We start from the raw sequence: 22,438 nt of genomic DNA on the forward strand, positions 1-22,438 counted from the left end.
ACCCATCCCCCCCCTTCCAGGTCAAATGTATTCGCAAGGTTATGTGAATTATCGACTATTTCAGTGACTGGCAGTTCTTTTATATGTCTTCGTTTATCTCAACACAAACCTGTACACATGAAATCTTATAAAGAGCAGAGTAATGATTTCAAAGTTTATTCAGTTTTGACAACATTATTGCTTATAATACTTCAAAAGAAATCACTTTAACATTTGACCAATACCATAATACTTGTCATACCATCTGACATACATAAACACACCTGCATATGATTTCAGATAAAACGTGCCATCTAATTGAACAAAATAAACATGATACATACCACACCCCAATATATTATTCTCAATACATTTCAGTGACACAAAATATAAGTACAGGGCCCTTTCTTACAAAGAGTTGCGATGGATCCGATCAACATCAACACATGGAAATCCATCAGTGTCCTGGGGGGGGTTCACAAAGATTTAAGTATGACTTACAGTCGCAATTAAATGCCTAGTTGCTTGCGGTATAGAAGGCATGGCATTGTCAGATCACGCCAAGAAGAAATGCATTACTGCATATTGATCAATATGATTGCATGTTTCATATCGTGTACGCATCAGCATTTAAGTGTGACTCTAAGTCATAATTAAATCTCTGTGAAACATCCCTCTGGTGCAGATGCTGAACAGAACATGTATATGTATAGAAGTGTGTATATCTTGCAAATAGAAACGGTTTCACTGCCATTTCAGGTGGACACTATCCTGTATCCACTATACAAAAGCATGTGGAAAAGATTGTTTTTCGACAGCCAGATTTACATGCGTACAGTAAAAATGGGTATGAAAATCGCCAACATAATTGGTTTAGGGTTCATTATAAGAGTCCATTGCCTGGTATATCTGTTAAATTACTAATATTTCAGTTCCCTTTCTCCTGAAGACGACAAGAATACACTATCTTGTAAAAACATTGAGTTTGGGTGGTCCTTTTCAGGACCAACACATGCCCACAAAAGCATACATGGTGTACTGTGAAAGCTCTTGACTCATTTAAACTCCCTCTGATGGTACATATTTTCCCCTGGGATAAAATAGCCACTCGGCAATGCACGCTTCGGGCAAAATATAATCCCTTCTGGGAAATGAAATGCTATATTCACTTCAACCAGGTAGGCAATGTATAATATTCCCATTTATATCCCTTATTGTTGTATTGAGAGTGTACACAAGGAGAAATAGAATAGTTTTACTACGAAAAACGTTTGCCGTGAAATATTTCACTTTCCTTGCCGACATCACGCACAGTCCATTTTTTCCCTAGGGAAAAAGTGAACTATACATTTGTTTGTCCCCCCCCTCGCGATTCGCGAGCTATGCGGTGCAATGCGAGCAGAATGCCGCTCAGCCTAACGGTACTCTCCACTGCATGCCACAGAAAACTTTCGGCGAGCTGCACTAACCAGGTGCGCTCGCTGAACAGACGATCCATACGGCAAGACTTATTATTTTCTCAACTTCTCAACGATTGTTCAATATCGACTTATTAAAAATCGTTTTGCTGTAAAATAGAATGAGTGGAAGGGATATAAAACAAATATACAATGACCCATTCTCGGAACAGGCTAAAACTATTCGCACTCAGGAACATCACATAGTACTATTCTCCCTCGGGCCTCGGGAGAATAGTACTATGTGATGTTCCTTCGATGCTAATAGTTTTAGCCAGATCCTCGAGTGTCATTGTATATTTGTATACTATATGCGAGCTGAACTTATCTTACACTCTTACATGTACGTAAAATAATGAGATTTATTATATATTGCATCTTGTCTGCCAAAATCACACAAAATTTTCAATAACTATATCAAATGTACACCAGTCTGTTCACAATGGAATGATATATTACATCTAGCTACACATACAGACTGATCAACAAAAATACAACTAACAAGGGCTATATATTGACTAGATCGAAATCTAAATTACATTCTATCCTTCACTACCCTGTATCTAATTCTACATCTAATACAATATGGCAGTGAATCCACAATGCTTTGCTTGATTAAATTCCTTTTTCTCCACAATTTATTTCAATAAATTATCACAAGGACATAGCCTACGATAATTGAATATTCATACCGGTAATCAATATTCATGATCAACAAGATATTGAATATTCATGGTCAATAGTCATGATAGAAAAAAGTAACTGAATATTCAAAATCAACAAGATGTTTTAATATTCACAATCGATATTCATGACCAATAATATAATGAATATTCACAATCAATATTCACGATAAAATATACACTGAATATTTAAAATAAAAAAAAGATGTTTGGATATATTCACAATCAATACTCATGATCAACAAAATTTTGAATATTCATGGTTAACATTCATGATCATCAGCATATTCAATATTCATGATCAACAAGATATTGAATATTCATTAACTGACAATACACTGGAAAACTTACAAGTACTGAATAAATATACTTTATGGTGACAATCTTGCACGACGGATATGAGACATGGAAGAGCTTATAAACATATTCTATCTACTGTAATGATAACAAAATTAATTTCAACAGAATGAGCATTCAATAAAATAACTACCAAACTGTTTCATGGCTTTCGTTGAAACTTGTCATGCAAGCATGCTATTTCGTCTAGAGAAAAGTATATTTCCAAGCAATAATAATAATTCACATGCCCATATGTGCAAATCCATGCTGGCTATTTTCATCTCAATTTATATTCTAGCAATTAAAAGATCTAGATCTATGATATGGTAATATTTGAAATGATATCAAAGACATTTTCTCAAAATCACTGGTCTCTGCAACTTCCCCAGTTCATTTAAAATGTTTGCATGAGGGGTCAATTGGCATTGATAAAGAGATATTTGATAAAAGATATGAAATACTAAATTTTATTGATTTTGAGTAATTTTGCTAGAATGAGGACCTTTGTGACCATAAACATGTTCTTGAGAATGGCTAGAATCAAACAGAGATTAAAAAAAAGCAACCAAAAAAAAATAGAAACACATCAGCACCAATCACCTTGTAAAAATAAAAAAAGAATATATAACAATTTCACTTCACAGTAAGATGCAGAGAAAACATGCATAATTGCCTTGTTCCATACATGCTGTAAAAGTGCCCTGTAATATGAAAGATACAATTGTTTAATTAAACATCTACTGTTAAGTCTACGGCATACTGTTTACCAACGTTACAATCAGTCATAAATACTGAACGTATCTCTACATGTATATCTTTATCCCAAAGATATTATCTTGGGGGCATATGACCCCAAAGATTTTCATCGTAGTTTACTATTGATATTATCATCCAATAATGGCCATATAGGAGAAATTAAAGTCAAAATACCTGTGCATAAGCTGTACACACTAGCTAGTCAGACAACATGAATCGAGCAATTACATACCAGCTGGGATGTAGTCAAGCCAGGCCTCGAGGCCATATTTTGCCGGCCTTGGCTTCGGCCCAAGCCACATGTTCAAAGTCTATGGGAGAACATTTTCTCCAGTGGCCTTGCGACTCGGATCTACCGGCCTAGACTTACATTCCTGCATATATATTCACCACATTTATCATTTTATCATAAATCACATCAATTTTATACAAACATTAAAAAATAATACAAAGTGTATTTAGACTAAATAAAAGAGAAGCACACAGTATCCCTTCCTTGAATTGAGTTGATAAAGTTTGGCACGAGACACACTCCAGTACATGAATCCATACATGAATGAACTCCTAATCCTGCAAGGGTTGGGTAAAGTCCGTTGGAAAACACCTTTCAAATAGTAAACATTATTGGTTTATGGCAAATACGAACCAGGAGCCCCCTCAAGTCCTCATCTTCTCACATCTGGCCTAGTTCCTAACCCACAATGCATCATTCTCAGAAGTGTAGTCTTGCAATATAAACCCATTTGAATGGTAACACACCGATCCACTGACTACCCATTACAATCATACTGCAATGGTTAGGTTTACCAAGTAGCTGTAAACAAATACTTTTCCTGGAGAGAAGTTTTAATTTCTCTGTGGAAATGCAACTATAGGCTAATTTATTCTCTGAACAATTAAGTCATTTGAAAGATACATTTTAAGACTAGCTATTTATACATACAGTCAATGACAGACCCCAGACAATTCGCTCTCCCTTTACTAAAGAAATAGTATCTACTAAGTTAATATTATCAAGAAACATTGCTCTAATTATCTAATTATTAGACCAAAGTTAATGGTTATGAACCCAATATTTCATGTTGCAGCTTTCTGATTATTTCTTCTACTCTTCTCGTGATTTCCTGGTGAAGTATTTTGGTGTACTCATGTGATATCGATGCTGGTCTCCAGATCCATGCCCTACTAGATAATCACCAAACCTTCAATAAAAAAAGGACAAACAACAGTATCAAACATAATTGCCAGTTCATCTCACTATGATTGCAAACAGAATCCAACAAATGACCAAGTATGTGTATGTCCATGTATGAATAAAAATACGTGCCAATTGAATGCTGATGACACTAATGTTATAATGTCACATAAAAATAAATAAATGTCACATAAAAATATTCATGAACTGGTTTTATCAGCAAACAATGAAATTGAGAAACTTTACCTGTGGTTCTGTAGTAATAAACTTTGCTTAAATCTTGCCAAAACTAACTATATTATATTTAGATCTAGAAACAGGAGGCTCCCGCTCAACTTAAATCCATTGAAAATTGGTAATAACTTTATAAAAAGAGTTGAAAATGTTAAATTTCTTGGAGTGTTTTTAAATGAGTTCCTTTCCTGGAAACCTCATATTGATAATGTCTGTTTAAAAGTATCCAGAGGTAATGGTGTGTTATATAGATTAAAATATTTTCTACCTCTGAATATTCTTATTACCATATATAATAGTATAATATTACCTCATCTGATTTATTGTAACACAGCATGGGGACATACTTTTCCAAGTCATTTAAAACAACTAGAAATTCTCCAAAAACGAGCAATTAGAACATTATCTCATTCTCTCTATTATGAACACACTAAACCGCTATTTCACAAACTCAGGATTCTACCAGTGCAACCGCTTGTTTCATTTGGTACATTAGTTTTTATGTTTAAATATCATCATAATCTATTACCCCATATATTCAAAAACTTGTTTACTATAAATTCTGATGTACATTCTCATAACACTCGTCAGAGTCGTAAACTTCACATACCAAAGGTGCACTGTTCAACATTCTTTTCATTTCAATGCAATTCATCAATGGAATGCTCTTGACATGAATATCAAGGGCAGTGCCACACTTTCTCGCTTTAAGTCCCTTTGCCGTAATAGTCTTATTGTCTGATTGTAGAGCTTAGCCTTAGTATTCACTGTATACCTACTTCATACTATACTCCTTCTTTCTCCTTCGTCATATCTCTTTCCATTTTTCTCTTCACTCTTTCCTCTCTCTCTTTCCCCATTTACTGTTGTCTCCCCCCCTCGCTCTCTCCCTATACTTTCTCTCATCTTGCAGCGCAGGTGTGTATGAGTGTGGTGTGTGTGTGGATTATTACTTGCAGGGAGCCCTATCAACAAGCTTTTGCTTCTTCTGGGTTCCCTAACCATTTTACTTTTGTACTATGTTTTATTGTAATCATATTTGTATCTTTGAATATCTACTTTGTATTTAATTCTCTTGCTGCATTTGTATTTTTTGAACATTGTAATTTTGTTGTTTTTTAAAATGGTTAAATCAATAAATGAAATGAAATGAATCTTGTAGAAACTTCTGCTAATTGCTGAGAAATTAGCAGAATGAGCATGACATTCTAGTTTAGGGGTAGGGTCTTAATCCTAGTTATTAAAATACACTGTCCGGTAAATTGCCTTTTCGTCTCTTGCAACTCGTCCACTCATCACATTGTCTACCTTCATTTTATCAGTCTAATGCCATTAACGTCCATCAACAGTTCGTTTAAAAACCATTTTGGTCCAATAATCACTCTGTCTAATCACCAATGTGTCTGACCATTTTGTCTCATATCCAAGTTGGTTTAATACCCATTTTATTTCAATAATTTTGCCCAATAAGCCAGTTCGTAGTGCCTTTCTGCGCATGATCAACAGATTCTATGCATGATCAGAGGAAGGTCATTTGTACTGAAGTGACATGGTGGTTTATAATCTGGTGAGATTCAATTACTTCATCCTGCTATGTAAGGCAAGCTAAACATAATATCTTGCTTTGAAATCTGCATATCACAATGAAAGAAATGAAAGGTCATTTGACCAAAATTGTCTATGAAGTAACTACGAACTGATCTATTAAACGCATAGTCCAATTAGACCAAAAGGTATATGGACTAAATGGCTATTGGAGCAAATGGTTATGAGACGAATTGGTGAGTGGACGAAACTGCAATTAGACCATGTGAATAATGGACGAACTGATGGTAGAACAACTGATAGTAGACGAGTTGTTAATCGGATGAATTGACATTAGACGAAGTGACAATAAACCCACCGTCCTACATGTCTTTCTGTTGCTGTGTTGCTGAAGATTTCATAAAGTTAAATTTATTGTGCTGCACTCAACCCAGGTGAGGTGAATGGGTACCTGGCAGGAATTTATTCCTTGAAATGCCACAGCGCTGTAAAAGGCTGCAGGGCTAAAGCCAGGGTAATAATATCCAAGTCCTTTGGAAGCGCATAGAGACGTTATTTATAATGTGTTATGCGCTATACAAGAACTGTCTATTATTATCATTATGTAACAAATTTGAATCTATGATGATATCATGACGATAAACCTTGACATTAAAAGACTTTCTCATCACTTTAAATAACTGAAAAAGTCACTTACTTATCTGTAAATCTGACACTTTCATCTATTTGATTCTTGTCTGTGATGATTTCATCATTGTCTTCAAATTTTCTATTCTTGGGGATCTCAAATTTGGCCATCTGGAACTCAAACTTAGCCATCTGGATCTCAGTGTCGCTAAGTCCTCCGTGAGTGACCCGGGCGTATCCCAACCTGAAAACAGAAACACAAACATGATATTCTGCATTGTACACCTCATGCAAAGATTCTTCTCATTTGATTGGTTGAAAGCCGTTCAATATTTGATCCATTTTGTGCTGCATGCCAATTACAATACTGAAAATTACTGAGAAATGCATTCTTATCTGAAACAATAGTTAGAAATAAACTAAGAAATTCATCAATGGGTAAGATAAAATAACAACATACACCACTTACCTTCTTAATCCTTTGTACATTATGTATTCACAGAATCTGTGGATGTCAGTTGAATCTATATCCTGATGGGGGATACAAAGAGAGAGAGAGACAAACAAATACATAAAAATTTGATTATCTGCATATAAAGTAGAGATTTCAAGCAGTTCATTTCACCATCATCTTCATCATCATCATCATTATCATCACCATAACCATCAATCTCATCATCACAACCATGATGATGATTATCATCATAATCATCAATATCATAAACATCATCATCATCATCATCATCATCAACATCATCATCATCATCGTCATCATCATCATCCCCATCAATGCAAAATATCGTAATCATCATCATCATCACATTCTGCTATTATAAAGTATATTGCTTATCATACATGTGTCACTACCCCTGTCATTTGATTCTGGCTCGCCCAAATACAGTGTGCACACAATATCCACTCCCTGGGTAGTATTCTGGCAAAGGGCAATCACAACACTTTTAAAGCAAAGCCAATGACATCGACATTCACATCGTTACAGGTACCAATTTACACCTACGTGGAAGTGGTCAATGTGGATTGATGCCTTGCCTCATTGGGATTCTAACACATAACCCTTTAATTACAAGGCGAGAGTCAAAACCACTAAACCACAACATCGCATCATTATCCTCACAAAGCCCACCAACAGAGCCAATGACTTGAACCACACTTAAATCTGATAAATTCACTCTTTATTTTATATATAAAATATTTTATTACCTTTAACTTTCCAAAAGTTGTCAATTTCTTATAATCTCTGCTTCCAGGTTGCGATGTGACATATCCCATAAAAACAACTGGATTTTTGCTGAAGAAAAAAATAAAAAAGAATTAATCTTAAACAGTGGGTGAATGAAAAAAAATATCACAAGAAGATAGAATTTTCAGGTATAACAGACTCTAAAATAGTGGGTAAAAAAAAAAAAAACATCACAACAAGATAGAACTTTCAGGTATAACAGAACCAGGAAAGTTATTATAGTAAAGAATACATTCAACAATCAGATTACATCCATGCTATACTGACGTTACCAAAAAAGGATTTCTAATTTCCAGAAAAATAATAATTATAATTAAAAAGGTCCATTAGGAAGTACATAAACATGTTATACAGTATATGCATTTTACAAGAACTGATCTGTATTCTCAAAAGAGGTTTCAATTGTACCGTGGTACAAAATCATGGACTATGCAGATTTTTATGTATAATTCCGCTTATTTTATTGCGCACACTAAGACAAATCCAAGTAAATGCGCATTTTTGGAAAGGGCGCAAAAAAGGAAGGGGGATACTAGAAGGATCTGCATAGTCCATGGTTTTATATCATGGTACAACTGAAACCTCATTTGAGAATATGGGCATTCATCATCTTTTTCTGTTGCTCTTGTTGTTATAATCATTATTATCATTATTCATCATCGTCGTTGTCATTATCATCTTCATCATGATTCTTCTTTTTCTTATTCTTCTTATCATTATTATTAGTAGTAGTAGTACCTTCTTCTTGTAATATTAGCCAGAAATTCTGCTTGCAACTTTCGATCCTCGTCATCTCTGTCATTTCCCATGTGAGTGACGACAAAATCCACCAAGTTACCCGTCATATTGATCGTAGCGCTGATAGCTGGTGATAACTCGCCCCTCGGTGACGGAAGAAGATGGTGCTCTGAGTTTAGGATGGGGTAGCGGGATAGAAGTAAATTCCTGAAAGGTAAAGAAATTGACAATGATGAAAACAGGCATTTAGAAAGCGCCATCTATCTAGAAATAATCTATTCCGAGTTGCACTATTATCATAACCCCAGCCTTAGCTTGAGCAGCCTTCCAGCGTTTGGTGCATGCAAGGAATTAATACTGCTGGGTACCAGTTCACCTCACCTGGGTGGGGTGCAGCACAATGTAGGTAAATTTCTTGCTGAAGGAAAATGCCATGGCTTGGATTCAAACCCACGAACCTCTGATTGAAAGACATGAGTCCTGACCACTAGACCATGAAAACCAGAGAATTAATGCAATTTCACAATGATAAACAGATCAATTATGAAAATAGTGGCAAGTAGGTAGTAAATGGGTGGTAAGGTAGATGTTTTATGAGAGTATTATTATCAATATAATTTTTTCTTTAAACGACTATTTCCGAGTCAGAGGGCCCCTGGAGAAAACCTTTTCCCATGGACTTTGTACACATGACTCTGGCTGAGGCAGAGGCAAATGTGGCCTCCAGGCCAGCCTCGACAACATCCCTGCTAAATATGATATTATTGCCGTGGTTGTATCTCATATTGGTTACAATAATGGCGTAAGTATCAGAAGTGCAAGTCTTTTTCTGAAAACAGATTCCTGGATCCAGTTGGAGAAAGATTTGCAATCAAAAGCAACTCTCAAAATTATACACAACCTTATTTTCAAACCATTAAATTTGTGCAATCGGGTCTTGCGCTTGATTTGTTGTAGTTGCCTTTAAACGCAACTTTTCTGCAACTGGCCCATGATCTTGGAATATGTTTTCACTATCTGCAAAAGCATGAAGAAAAAGGTAACTTACCCCCACGTATGGAGCTTGGTGGAAGGCCCAAAGTCGTCCTGCATGCGTAGCCTTTCTCCCAGCCACATACTGATATCATTATGACCCAAGAACGGCTTTGAAGCATCACACTCTAGGAGTGTTATAACATCAGCCCCTGCAACAATAAGAACAATGAGATAGATTCATTAGACTGAAATAAGTATTTTTTCAGTAGGTGGTTTCAAACCGCCTTGATCATAAGAATCCCTGTTAAATTACAAAAACTTTTTTAGGCTAAAAATACCCATTAATTATTCCTGCATTCACACCGCCCCGAAAGATATTTCTTCGGGATAAGTTCCTGAAGTTACGAGCATGCGCAGTATGGTCTGATAAGCAGGCAAGGCGCGAGATTCTAAATCACTAGCCCAGCAGCCACCCTACGGTGCCTGCGCTCAATAACACGCTGGGTTAAAAGTTCCCGTAAATTGCTTTCACATTGCCAAAATACCTGCGACCTTGGAAAAATCCCCGCGAAAGTTCTCGTAATTTCGCCAAGTACCTACTATTTAGCAGGTATTTTCTTTCGGGGAAATTATGCGTAGTTTGCTTTCACATTACCAAATACCTGGTATTTTCTGATCGGGGTAAATTTCCAGATCAGAGAATACCTGGAACTGACGAACTTCGAGGCGGTCTGAAACCACCTAGTGTAGCGCACAAACTTAGAATGACCTGGGGGCATAGCGGGCCTTTCTGTGCTTCCACAAATGGGAACTAACACCCCCCGCCCCTCCACCAGACGGAGTCCAAAACTATTATAGGAACTCCTTACATTGATTCTGAAAGGTTATTGCCAACATTAAGTCAAAGTAAGTTACTCGATGCTGCCATTTAATCGTGGCACAAATAAAAATCTGAAATACTGGGAGAGGGCAATTCCATTTCTGTTAGAACCAAAGATATAGCACTGTTTAGACCCACCTGAATCTTCCAACATCTGCGCCGCCCTTTCATAGCTTGGCCATCCGTTGTTATCATACATAAAGTGTGCTGTCCAGATAAGACTGGTGAACTGTTGGGGGTTCTCTTTTGCTACACCCGATCTGGACGCGTGGGATGGAAGACGGAATGCGTAGCCAGCAATACCTACGATGGCAACCAGGATGATCACTGCCAAAACAAAATTACAGAAAGTCATAAAGATTTAATCCCAATTAGGCGCGCCCAGGTATGCTGTCTGAAGTTAACTGCCTGACAAACCAAAGTGGCTAATAATTGTGATTTTGTGTAGAATTTATTTTTTTTTATCTTAAGCAAAAATTAATAAAGTATGGTCCTTTCTTATACTTCTTATCAGAATTACTGAAATACATTATCGTCATCATCATTATATATCATAAATACATGTGTGCCAAAACTACACATGATCATTATCGTCCTTACCATTATCACTATCATCATCATCATCATCATCACCATCACCATCATCACCATCATCATCACCATCATCATTATCAGCATCACCATCATCATCACCATCATCATGATCATCGTCATCATCACCATCATCGTCATCATCATCACCATCATTATCATCATCATCATCATCACCATCATCATCGTCATCATCAATATCATTATTACCATCATCATCATCATCAATATTACCATTCCATCATCATCACCATTACCACCTTCATCATCATCATTATCACCATCATCATAGTCATTATCGTCAATATCGTCATTACCATCATCATCATCAATATCACCATTACCATCATCATCATCATCACCATCATCTTTATCATCATCATCACCATCATCATAGTCATTTTCGTCAATATCGTCATTACCATCATCATCATCAATATCACCATTACCATCATCATCATCATCATCACCACCATCATCATCACCATTATCACCATCATCATCACCATCATCGTCATCAATATCATCATTACCATCATCATCAATATCATCATCATCATCATCATCACCATCATCGTCATCAATATCATCATTACCATCATCATCGTCATCATCACCACCATCATCATCATCATCATCATCACCACCATCAACATCATCACCATCATCATCATCATCACCATCATCATCATCATCATCATCATCATCATCATCATCATCATCATCATCATCATCACCATCATCATCATCGTCATCATCAATATCATTATTACCATCATCATCATCAATATCACCATTCCATCATTATCATCATCATTACCACCATCATCATCATCATTATCACCATCATCATAGTCATTATCGTCAATATCGTCATCACCATCATCATCATCATCATCATCAATATCACCATCACCATCATCATCATCATCATCATCACCATCATCTTTATCGTCAATATCGTCATTACCATCATCATCATCAATATCACCATTACCATCATCATCATCATCATCATCACCACCATCATCATCATTATCACCATCATCGCAGTCATTATCGTCATTACCATCATCATCAATATCACCATTACCATCATCATCATCATCACCACCATCATCATTATCACCATCATCGCAGTCATTATCGTAAATATCGTCATTACCATGATCATCGTCATCATTATCAATATCACCATTACCATCATCATCATCCCCAGGGCCCCCCCTTACAAAGAGTTGTGATTGAACCGATCAACCATAAATATGGAAAGAGAGCAACATGAACAACTAAAATGCATGTTTGCTTGAAATATTTGCTATGTATGTTTTGAATTAATAAATTCATTGATTTCTCGAAAATTCAGTGTTTTTTCCGAGAAAAAAATCATGATGGATTTCCATACAGTTTGAGGATGATTGAATCAATCATAACTCTTTGTAAGATGTATACTTGTGTGCCAAGGTTACATAACATTCTCAACTTACAAATCTTGGCGTCTGCAAAAGCCTGGTGAGATCCGGTTCCATCTAGATTGGAGAATCCTATATGAGTGCAATCCTTGTCATCGGTGTTCCTTGGCGATCCCTTGGTCAAGGCTCGACCTATCGTAAACACACAGAACACCAATAGGATGGCACTCTGCTCCCTGTAAAAAGAAAGTAATAATGATAAATACCTGGATTCATATAGCGGTTCTTCAAGAGGATATGAAGCCGAATTGTAATTGCAAACTGTAATTGCAAATTGTAAGTTTACACTCGTTTTTGCCGCTTCCAGCCCATAGTGCATCTTGCCATGTACCCATTTACCTTGGATTTAGTGTACCAAAGTAGGGAAAGATTTCTTTCTGAAGGAAAATAGTGCCTGGGGGTATGGTTTGAACCCTAGACCTTATTAAGAGATGGGGGCCACATCTGTTGTAATCAGGGCAATTCTATAAAACATTAAACCTTTTTGCACGTCTTACTCTGGGGTCAGAAACACTTGAATTATATCAATATTTTAAGGGAAATTTTACAGAATATTCATCTCTTTTGCATGACTTAGTAGGACCCAAATGTAGAAGGGTCTTACGCACACACCGCACTTAACGGAATTGCCTATCATCAACTACAATGACATCTTTGCATTATTTGCTTTATCTGTTTATAAAGTTACCAAAATTTAATCCATAGAACTATTTCATTACCTTCACATGTATAGCAGGGAAAACTTTCATGGGGGTACAAGGTAAATTTTCCCCCAAAGTGCTCAAAAGAGCCCTGAAAAATGATTTTTAAAAGAGCCACAGAAAATAATCATTCACTCCGTTCGTATAGCTTAATAATATTGCAGATCTAGGCAGCTAGTTGTGAAAAGCACCCCCCCCCCCCAATTTGTTCCTAATATATAGCATTGCAATTGCTCTCAGGAATATCTACCTGGTTAGATATCCATAAGGCACAAAGTTGTAGGCCACCGTCCACACCGAGAAGAGCATCTCAAACAGATAGGTTGCCATGACAACAAGCAGCGTCTTGACAGGAGGGCAGCTGGTCAAGCGGTCACTCATCTCAGGCCACCCGGCCATGATGAAGAGACTGAAGATGAGACCAAGGGCAAAGGAGAAGAAGCCTGAGGGAAAAAAATGGGGAAAATAAATGAAACTGGACATAAGATCAAATGATACAGTGTGTCATCAAAAAAAAAAAAATTAATGAAACCGAGAATTATCAGTGATTTATCACAACTTCATCAAAATTACAAAATGCAAATTACCTACAATTGTAAAGCTTACAATCTCCTCTTTCACCTGGTATAACTTGGAAGAAACCTCATTCATGCATGTGTGAGTAAAAACAATTTAGAAAAAAGGGTACGAGAAAGTCACTTGTCAGAGGGTATTTAAATTTCAAAAAGAAATTTGCATGTCTAAATGTTAAATTCTGCTCTTTAATTTGATACCCCAAACAAAGAATGGTCAAGAAATAACAAAATTTTGTTGATCTGAAATAATGCTAGAATTTCAATGATTTTATAAAATGAAAAGTTTTCCAGGCTAGCTGTCAGAACTTGCTCAAAACTCCCGTTTTGTTGTCATGCATTATTAAAGTCTTTTGTTAACTGTGCGATAGCTACAGTAGAATCTGTGAAAACGCATTTGTTTAATGAAATTAGGGAAATACAAGTTATCTAAGAGACAGAAGTTTGTAATACCTCAAAATCCTTTTTTTTACCTGAAAGAAAGTATAGTCCAATCGCTGCATGTCCCCCAATAAACCAAACCCATAAGAAGTTTGTGACAAGCTCCAGCTTGGTCGACAGCAGAACACCGGTGACGATTTCTAGAAATACTGCAGCACTGAAAAAAAAAGTTCATTGAAGAAAATAAACTTGATAAAAAAAAAAACAAGTTTAGCATTCTTTAGGATGGTGATGATTTTAGATAAATACATGTAGTTGTTAAAATGAAAAGTTGATTAAAGAGAATCAACATGATCTGAAAAACCATGTTAATATTCTTGGAGAGAGTGATGATTTTGGATGAATACTTGTTGGAAAGGTTTGTTTCCAGGGATGGAATCGAGGTCGGTACTTCTGAGTCACAAAGCTGCTGGAGAACTCCTTCTCCAATGGAAAAGGTTTTCTCCAGCGTTTATCTATACATGTGTACAGAGGCAGATCAAAAGGATATCAGTGGATTTCAAACTAGTTTCATACATGTACATGTAGATTAAAGGAATGTAGCATCTGATCAGACTCTGGTAATTTCATTTTTGATTCCCTCCTTTTTATCCTTGATGCTTACTGTAACGCATTAGAAACACGGCCAGATTCAGTGTACCTTAGGCCATGGTCTATGTGATACAATTATAGAAAACCCAACAAGTCGAAATTTTGTTTACAGTATATCTTAATCATTGACAAATTTTTGACAAAAAATAAAAATATGTTTCTTTTGTTTTCTCTGCTTTTATGAAAACTAACTTTACATCATGGTAAACATCTCCTTTAACTCTGTTACCATGTTAATAGCCCCTGATTGCATGGTTGCCATTCAAGTTTCATGCAGCAATTCCCACAATGCTTTGCAACTGAAAAAAAAAGTCAAACTCCTAAACTGTATAGACAGTGTGGAATCATTGACCATTTCATTGAAAATAATTTGAAAACACATTTATTTGGCATTATGTAAACAATGAGGAACCCAGCACTCTCCATTCCATCTCCACTCCTTTTCTCCAATTTTCCCCTGACGTATTTTGTGCTACACAAAAAAGTGTCAATATTATTATTTGGTGATCTCTTACCTTGCTGGGAATGGGTGTGGCCCCGGCATGGGATACCCAGTAACTGACCACCGGCTGACCACCGACACCTCCCCATAGATCCAATGCGTCACGAACAGAAGACTCCCAAAGCCGACACCGATACTCTTCCAATGACCCAATATCGAAGCATTCGGCTTGGGCTCCGGACTCTTTGGCTCGGCTGAAAAGAATACATTCAATGAAGATAAATTGCCACTTTGTCTACTCTGTGTTTGGTCTCATCCCATATGGTCTAATACTAGTTGGTCTACAACGAGCTCTTCTGGGGAGCGTTCCATGAAAGGACCTGCCAGACCTTTTATCCGAAAGTTACCATAGTAACAGTGCTTCTCGGCCTATCAAAATCAAGGAAAGCTGTCAGCTCTGACAACTTATGGGACAAAACTGTTGATGAAACACTGCCCAGATTACCGTTTGGTCTAATTGCCATAAAGCCCATTCACCAATTTGTCTAATTCCAATTACGTTATATTTCATCTGATATCCACTTGGTCTAATACCACTTAGTCTACACGATTAGATGTTATGTTCAAACCAAATTTTCAGTTGACAAGGTGCAAAAGAAAAGGTAGACGTGGAAATGAGACCACCTGGGCATTACACTAAATAAGAGTCATACCAAGATAGCAGGACCTGAGGCCCGGCTGCGATTGATCCGATCAATCGCAAATATGGAAAGCCAGCAATGTCAACACATACAATGCATGTTTGTTCAAAAATGTTTCTAGATATGAATGTACTGTATATATATCCATAAATTCATTGATTTCTTGACAGTTTGGTGTTTTTCTTTGTTTACAAAGGATATTTTGAACATTTCCTGTAGAAAAAATTATGACACTGATGGAATTCCATAGTTACGATCAATGGTAACTCTTTGTAAGACAGGGCCCAGATGGTAATTACGGTGGACCATATTGATAGCAGACCAAGTGGATTTAGCCATGATGTAATTGGTGTTATATTACCAGAGAATAAGATTATTAGCTAGTAGACCAGATTAATGAAAACCTAAATGAACGCAATTACCATACTTCAAAATGCTTATCTGGATCAAGTTGTTGTAAACTCACAAAAAGGTGCATTTTTTCCCCAAAATATTGCTTCCAGGAAAAGCAACAATTATACCAGGAACTTAGGATATTTTTTCCCACTATAGATGCTGAAAGCAGAGAATGCAAACATGTGGATATCAATTTTTTCAAAAAGAGAAAAGCAACAGCAAAGTTTAAAGGGTTCAAACGGTTAAAAACATCCATCACCTTTTTAAACTTCTTCCAGGGTCGGGAATTTCTAAGGTAAACAAGACTCATGAACTTTTCAAGGTCCCTAAATATACGCTTTGTAATATGTGCGAGTTTTGTGAACATCAAAAAGTGTATATCCTTACCGGCGAAGTATCGTTCCAGCACAGCGATGGCGCCGATGGTGAGGATGAAGGTATTACTTGTATTATCGCTCCAAGTTGGGTTGATGGAGACGTACCAGATACGGGATGCTAACATTGCTAGGAACCCAACCATGGATCCCCAGAAAGACACCACTCTGCAGTCAATTGATAGAAAGAAACAATGACAGGGAATCATCTTCCTGGAAAGTGTTTCATGAGAGGACTTGTCTGACGTTTTATCCGACAAATTTGGATTTATTTGACAGTTATCATGTAGGTACAGTGCTTCTAAGCCTTAAATAGAATAAAGGAAAGCTGTTGATGAAACGTTCCACAGGTGACGCATCGCAAAGCTACCTTTTTTCATTTGCAATGCTATACAATAATCTTTTCGTACAGAAGATATTGATCATTGTGGTACTTGAAAGAGAGAATAAACTTTATCTGTGGTCACACGAAGGAGAAATATGAGAGTTGCCTGATGAAGACCAGCAGCTAGCAGTCAAAAAGCTTCAACTATCTTGTTTGCTCCTTCATGTGACAACAGATTAAATTTATTTTCTAAAAAAAAATCTTGTTTGGCATATTTATGTATCTATATTTATCACATTATTAAAAAAAAAAAAATAATTAAAGTCACCGCCATCCTAATCCACCACAACAATTGACTTGAAGGTAACATTATGGAAACACTCGCTTATCCATTAGCAGGTATCTGTAAATCTATTTAAAAAAAAGAGGAAATTAGAATACATCACAGACTAGAGAGTTTACCAATGAATGTTGCTAACCTTTGTTGAGATGTTTTATGCCACCAGGTTGCACACCACAGGAGCACGAGTGCAAAGTTGCCGGCTGTAAGTACAACCAGGCGTGTCAACGTTGTGGGTGCCTGGAAGGATGCCACGCTCCCCACCATGATCGCCCGGAGCAAGAACAGTCCCGTCCTGGTCTGCAGGGCTGCGAATATGGCAGGAATGGCGCAGAGGATTGGTGAGAACCAGACGACGGCGAGAGCTTCATACCCCGAGATCTCAAGCATGTTGAGGGGGTAGAACCATACCATTGGTGCAAAGCCATGGAGAACGCTCCAGAAGATGAAACCTGTAAAAGAAGACAACATTATACAATATCAAAACACAGTTGCAGGTTTAAATAAATCCAAGGTTAACAAAAACATGGCCTTGGATGCTATTCATCCATTCACTTGCCAAGGGCAGACCCCAGGCGGGCACCAGTCGATTGCGCTAGTCACTGTAAACATTATTGGCTTCATTCCCCAAATGTACGATGGCAAGTCATATAACTGTGCGAATCAACTCAATCGAGGTCACATAGTCTATTTTTAAGCATTCTCAATTCCTGTTAAAGAAATTTCCTCAGAAACATTGACAATCATGATTTCTCAATACAGGATTTGTCTTGGTATAAGGACATCCTTGTTTTCTAGGCTAACCCTCATTTTCAGACCTGCTCCCCTAGAATCTTAGTCAAAACAGTGGATGGGAGGCCATCTACTCTTTAAGAATAATAACAGTCTACAGCACGAATAAGACATTGTATGAAAAACGCCTATTAAACTTGCGAACAACTGCTGATCGTCGAACGCGGCCTTGGAACCAGGAAGTAAAGTGGAAGACCGGATTGGAGTGATTAGGCTTATTTAAGACTAGTTCACTCCTTCACCCAAAAGTGAACTAAGCCTAAGCTATCCCTAAAGTCAAGACTGCAGTTCAGGTCCCACCCCCTAATAACTTGTTTTTAAGTTACCGGTAGAAAAGACCTGGAATTAGACATGCCAGAACTTGACAAAAGGCTGAGCTTGCACCATTGCCAATAAAGCACCCCTAAGGATTTTTCTGGGGGTGCTGCATATACAAAAATGTAACACTAGAGATCTGACCTTAATCTTCTTTGTTTCGGACCATAACACCCCCCCTTTTTTTAGTTGGCTTGTCTAATTTTTTTTTTCTGACCAAGGCAAAGCAACAGAACCATCAATTTAATAATGAAAACCTTTTTTAATTTTTTTTTCTTGTCTAATTTTTCTAAATTTCTACATTTGGTTTTGAGTAATAACATTTTGTTTGCTCAATTTTTTCAGACAAAAACTCAGTACCCCTTCTGTAAAAATTGTTCCCAGGCCCTTCCCTACATGTACAGAGTTTCTGAATCAAAGACTCGAATAAATATTAAAAATATGGGATACTTAAAGGGGAATGAAACCTTTGGAACAAATAGGCTTGTGTAGAAACAGAAAAATCAAAGAATAAGAATAAAGAAAGTTTGAGAAAAATCGGACAAATAATGAGAAAGTTATGAGCATTTGAATATTGCAATCACTAATGCTATGGAGATCCTCCCATTGGCAATGCGACAAGGATGTGTGATGTCACTGATGAACAACTTTCCCTTTGGTGGACTATAAAATACCCTCAAAATGTCTCTTTTTGCTTTTTCTTACCATGATACAAACTCTTTATCCATTATGTATTCTTAAAAAATATGTATTACATGCCCTCATGTAGAAAGAACACATGATCTATGGATAGATGTCATAAAAGAGGCAATTCAAGTGAAATATATACTAAAGTAATGGGGAGAGTTGTTCATCAGTGACATCACACATCTTTGTCGCATTGCCAATTTGCTATCTCCATAGCAATAGTGATCGCAATATTCAAATGCTCATAAAATGTAGCTTTCTCATTATTTGTCCGATTTTTCTCAAACTTTTGTTGATCTGTTTCTTTGATTTTTCTGTTTTCACACAAGCTATCTTGTTCCAATGGTTTCATTCTCCTTTAACCAATTTTGTGCAACACTGTGTAGATCTAAATCTGTAAGTTTCATAGAAATCAATTTGTACTTGTGATTTCTTTTGCTAGTATAAAAGAATAAGTAAACATCAGTACAGGTACTGGGCGTTGTGGCATGCGCCTGTAATCCAAGCTGTGGGAAAGTTACAAATTGATATAGAGGTTTGAGCCCTGGTCACGTTACGCGACGCACACGTCTGTAACACTGGCGAAGAACAATAGGAAACAAAATGGCGGCGTAAACATTGGGCAAGTCTCTTCCGTCTTTTCGTGATATTTTTCTCATTTTTTTGATGAATTCTTGTTTAAAAATAAAATCGATGGCGCAGAAATGTTGGAAATGAAGTTGCATCCCATGTACATGATTTAGGGGTAGATCTTTTAGAAGGAAAGTAGAAATCTCGGGCGAAAGTTTCAGGTTTTGACGGCCTACACACACATGACACACCACTCTGATGCGACACCGCTATTCCAAAGCGTGTTGGGAAAAGCGACGCCAAACGGGTACGTTTTGGCCTTGAATTTCCAGTCCATTCCTATAAATTACGGCCTAAATTTAGGTCTAATTAAACTTATTCATTATATATTAATTTCCTAATTATAATGTAAAATGGGTACTCTCTGGTTCTTTTCTTTCCAAATTTTGTGTTTTCATCGCCTCTTCTGGCCAACTCTTGCGACGGCTGTTGTGCATAGGATCCTGTACATGCAAATCCAGGGCGTGTTGTCACATGACGCTCGCTTTTTGGCCTTTATTCAATTTCAGGGCGTTCTTTTGTTGTAATTTTATGACGCTTAAATATCGAAATAAATGACAAGTCTGTGCAGGGGCATAACAGGGTATATAAGAGGGGGCATAGCACATGTCGTTTGTGGAAGATAAAAGTTACGTAATGTAAGTCCCGAGTGAGCATAGCGAGCAAGACAAAGACTTATCATGAGAATCTAACTTTGAGATAGATTTTAGACAATGTTACATTTTTTCCCTTTAATTCCTCCTAGAACATTTCAGCGCCATGGTCCAAACCCTTGTTACCCCCGCTTGTACATGTACATGTAGCCCTGGGACCTCTGGATATTAACTAATCCAGTTTAATTACAGATGGCAGATTTATTTTTATTATCTGAGTAGCCCCCCCAGGATTATTTGCTCTTTCTCACATGACTTTCCTTCCTTTATATATTTTCTTTTCGTTTTCCTTGTTTTATGTTCTCATTTCCCTTTTCTTTTCACTTTTCTGTTTCTTCCTTTCTTTCTATCAATAAAATTCTTCCTTTCTTTGCTCTTACCCCGTTTTTTTTTCTGGTGAAATCCACTCGGGAGAGGGCCAGCCATGCCCCCACCTGTTAACGCCTCTGAGATGTAAGCTATACTCATGATCTTAATCTTTGATTTTCCAAAGTAGGGGGGGGGAGTGCATTTTCTCAAGTAAAATTTGTCAAACCCCAAAAAAGGTTATCACAAAAATGGTAATTTTGTCCCGCGTAAGATTTGACAAGTAAAAAAAAAAGATGGTCACTAAAAATAAAAGACTGTCATTTTGTCCATGTAATATTTGGCAAGCTCGCCAAAGGTTAACATTAAAAAAGGTGACTGAAGGTCATTTTGTGCTGCGTGAAATTTTAAAATTAAAAGATGGTCACTAAAACTGCTGACACACATGAATCAATAGGAATACCTCATTGAGAGCAACCATCGTTAGTAAATGATTTTTACTCTCACAAAGCCGCCTGGCTACCCTACAATGTACATGTACATGTAACCCAGGGGCAGGTTCACTCATTCAATGAACAAGGTTATGATATAACCTTGTTCTCACTTATATCTCCATCATGTCCATGTGTGGCAATGTTTGGCTTATTTTCTCTTTTTATTTGGGGCAAATGCTTGAATTTTTTACACTGAAAGTTTCCATTACACCTATTATTCATACAACTTGACTCTTATTTAAATTTGATTCTTTTAATTATTTTTTTCTTAATTAAAAATAGAGATCAAAAAATGAAAATTTTCTTGCCATATTACTTTCCACCAATAGAGGGCGTACAAAAAATATGCCCAAAATTCAAGTTTTTGAGCGATCTGGTGAATACAAAAATTATTCCCAAGTTACTAATGAAAAATAAATTGCAACTGTATGGAAATTAGTAATTTTGGTCACAAAAGTGATATTTTAATGATTTTTTAAAGTGTGTGCTCTGACTCTGTACCACATTGGCATACCATAGTCCTACCTGTAGATTCCCCACAGGCAGGGTGGTAGCAGTGAACAAGTGGGCAGGGTTAGCCCTCCCCTGGCCTTTTCTCGCGCCTCCTGCACACCCAACATCAAGAACAACGAATGGGACCTAAATGTCGGTCGACGCAGCGTGGCCGCTTGCGACACTGGGCAAGTCAACCAACGTTTAACTTTTGTTACGTACCTAAAATTGACTCCGAAAATATATCTCGCATGAAACTTCTACCATAGTAGACCTGGTTAATGGGCTTTCTTGCAGACGGTTTCTCAACATTTTCTGGAGAGCTCTCTTTTGTGGAACTGACTTTTTGTTCGGCTGATTCTGAACTTTCGTTGCTCTGGATTGACGCCATTTTGAAAAGCTCCCTCTGCGATACCAAGCGCTAAAATTCGCTCCCGAGCTAGCTAAGCGAGGC

The 22,438-nt window shown here is 37.0% G+C and overlaps 1 protein-coding gene across 1 annotated transcript; it reads right to left on the reverse strand.

Moving 5' to 3' along the window:
* Window positions 1–140: 140 nt before the first annotated feature.
* On the reverse strand, window positions 141–22,419 carry LOC121413648 (PGAP2-interacting protein-like). The gene is made up of 14 exons (XM_041606561.1): window positions 22,207–22,419; window positions 17,755–18,067; window positions 16,964–17,118; window positions 15,553–15,733; window positions 14,479–14,603; window positions 13,684–13,876; window positions 12,748–12,908; window positions 10,808–10,996; window positions 9,863–9,998; window positions 8,815–9,021; window positions 8,037–8,124; window positions 7,285–7,346; window positions 6,886–7,059; window positions 141–4,416 (listed from the first exon to the last, which is right to left on the reverse strand). Exons 1-14 carry the CDS (start codon window positions 22,373–22,375, stop codon window positions 4,320–4,322), a joined length of 2,250 nt encoding a protein of 749 aa, XP_041462495.1. The 5' UTR covers window positions 22,376–22,419; the 3' UTR covers window positions 141–4,319.
* Between the last annotated feature and the right edge of the window lie 19 nt (window positions 22,420–22,438).

The sequence above is a fragment of the Lytechinus variegatus genome, chromosome 1 (assembly GCF_018143015.1).
Source record: "Lytechinus variegatus isolate NC3 chromosome 1, Lvar_3.0, whole genome shotgun sequence".
Lineage (NCBI taxonomy): Eukaryota > Metazoa > Echinodermata > Echinoidea > Temnopleuroida > Toxopneustidae > Lytechinus > Lytechinus variegatus.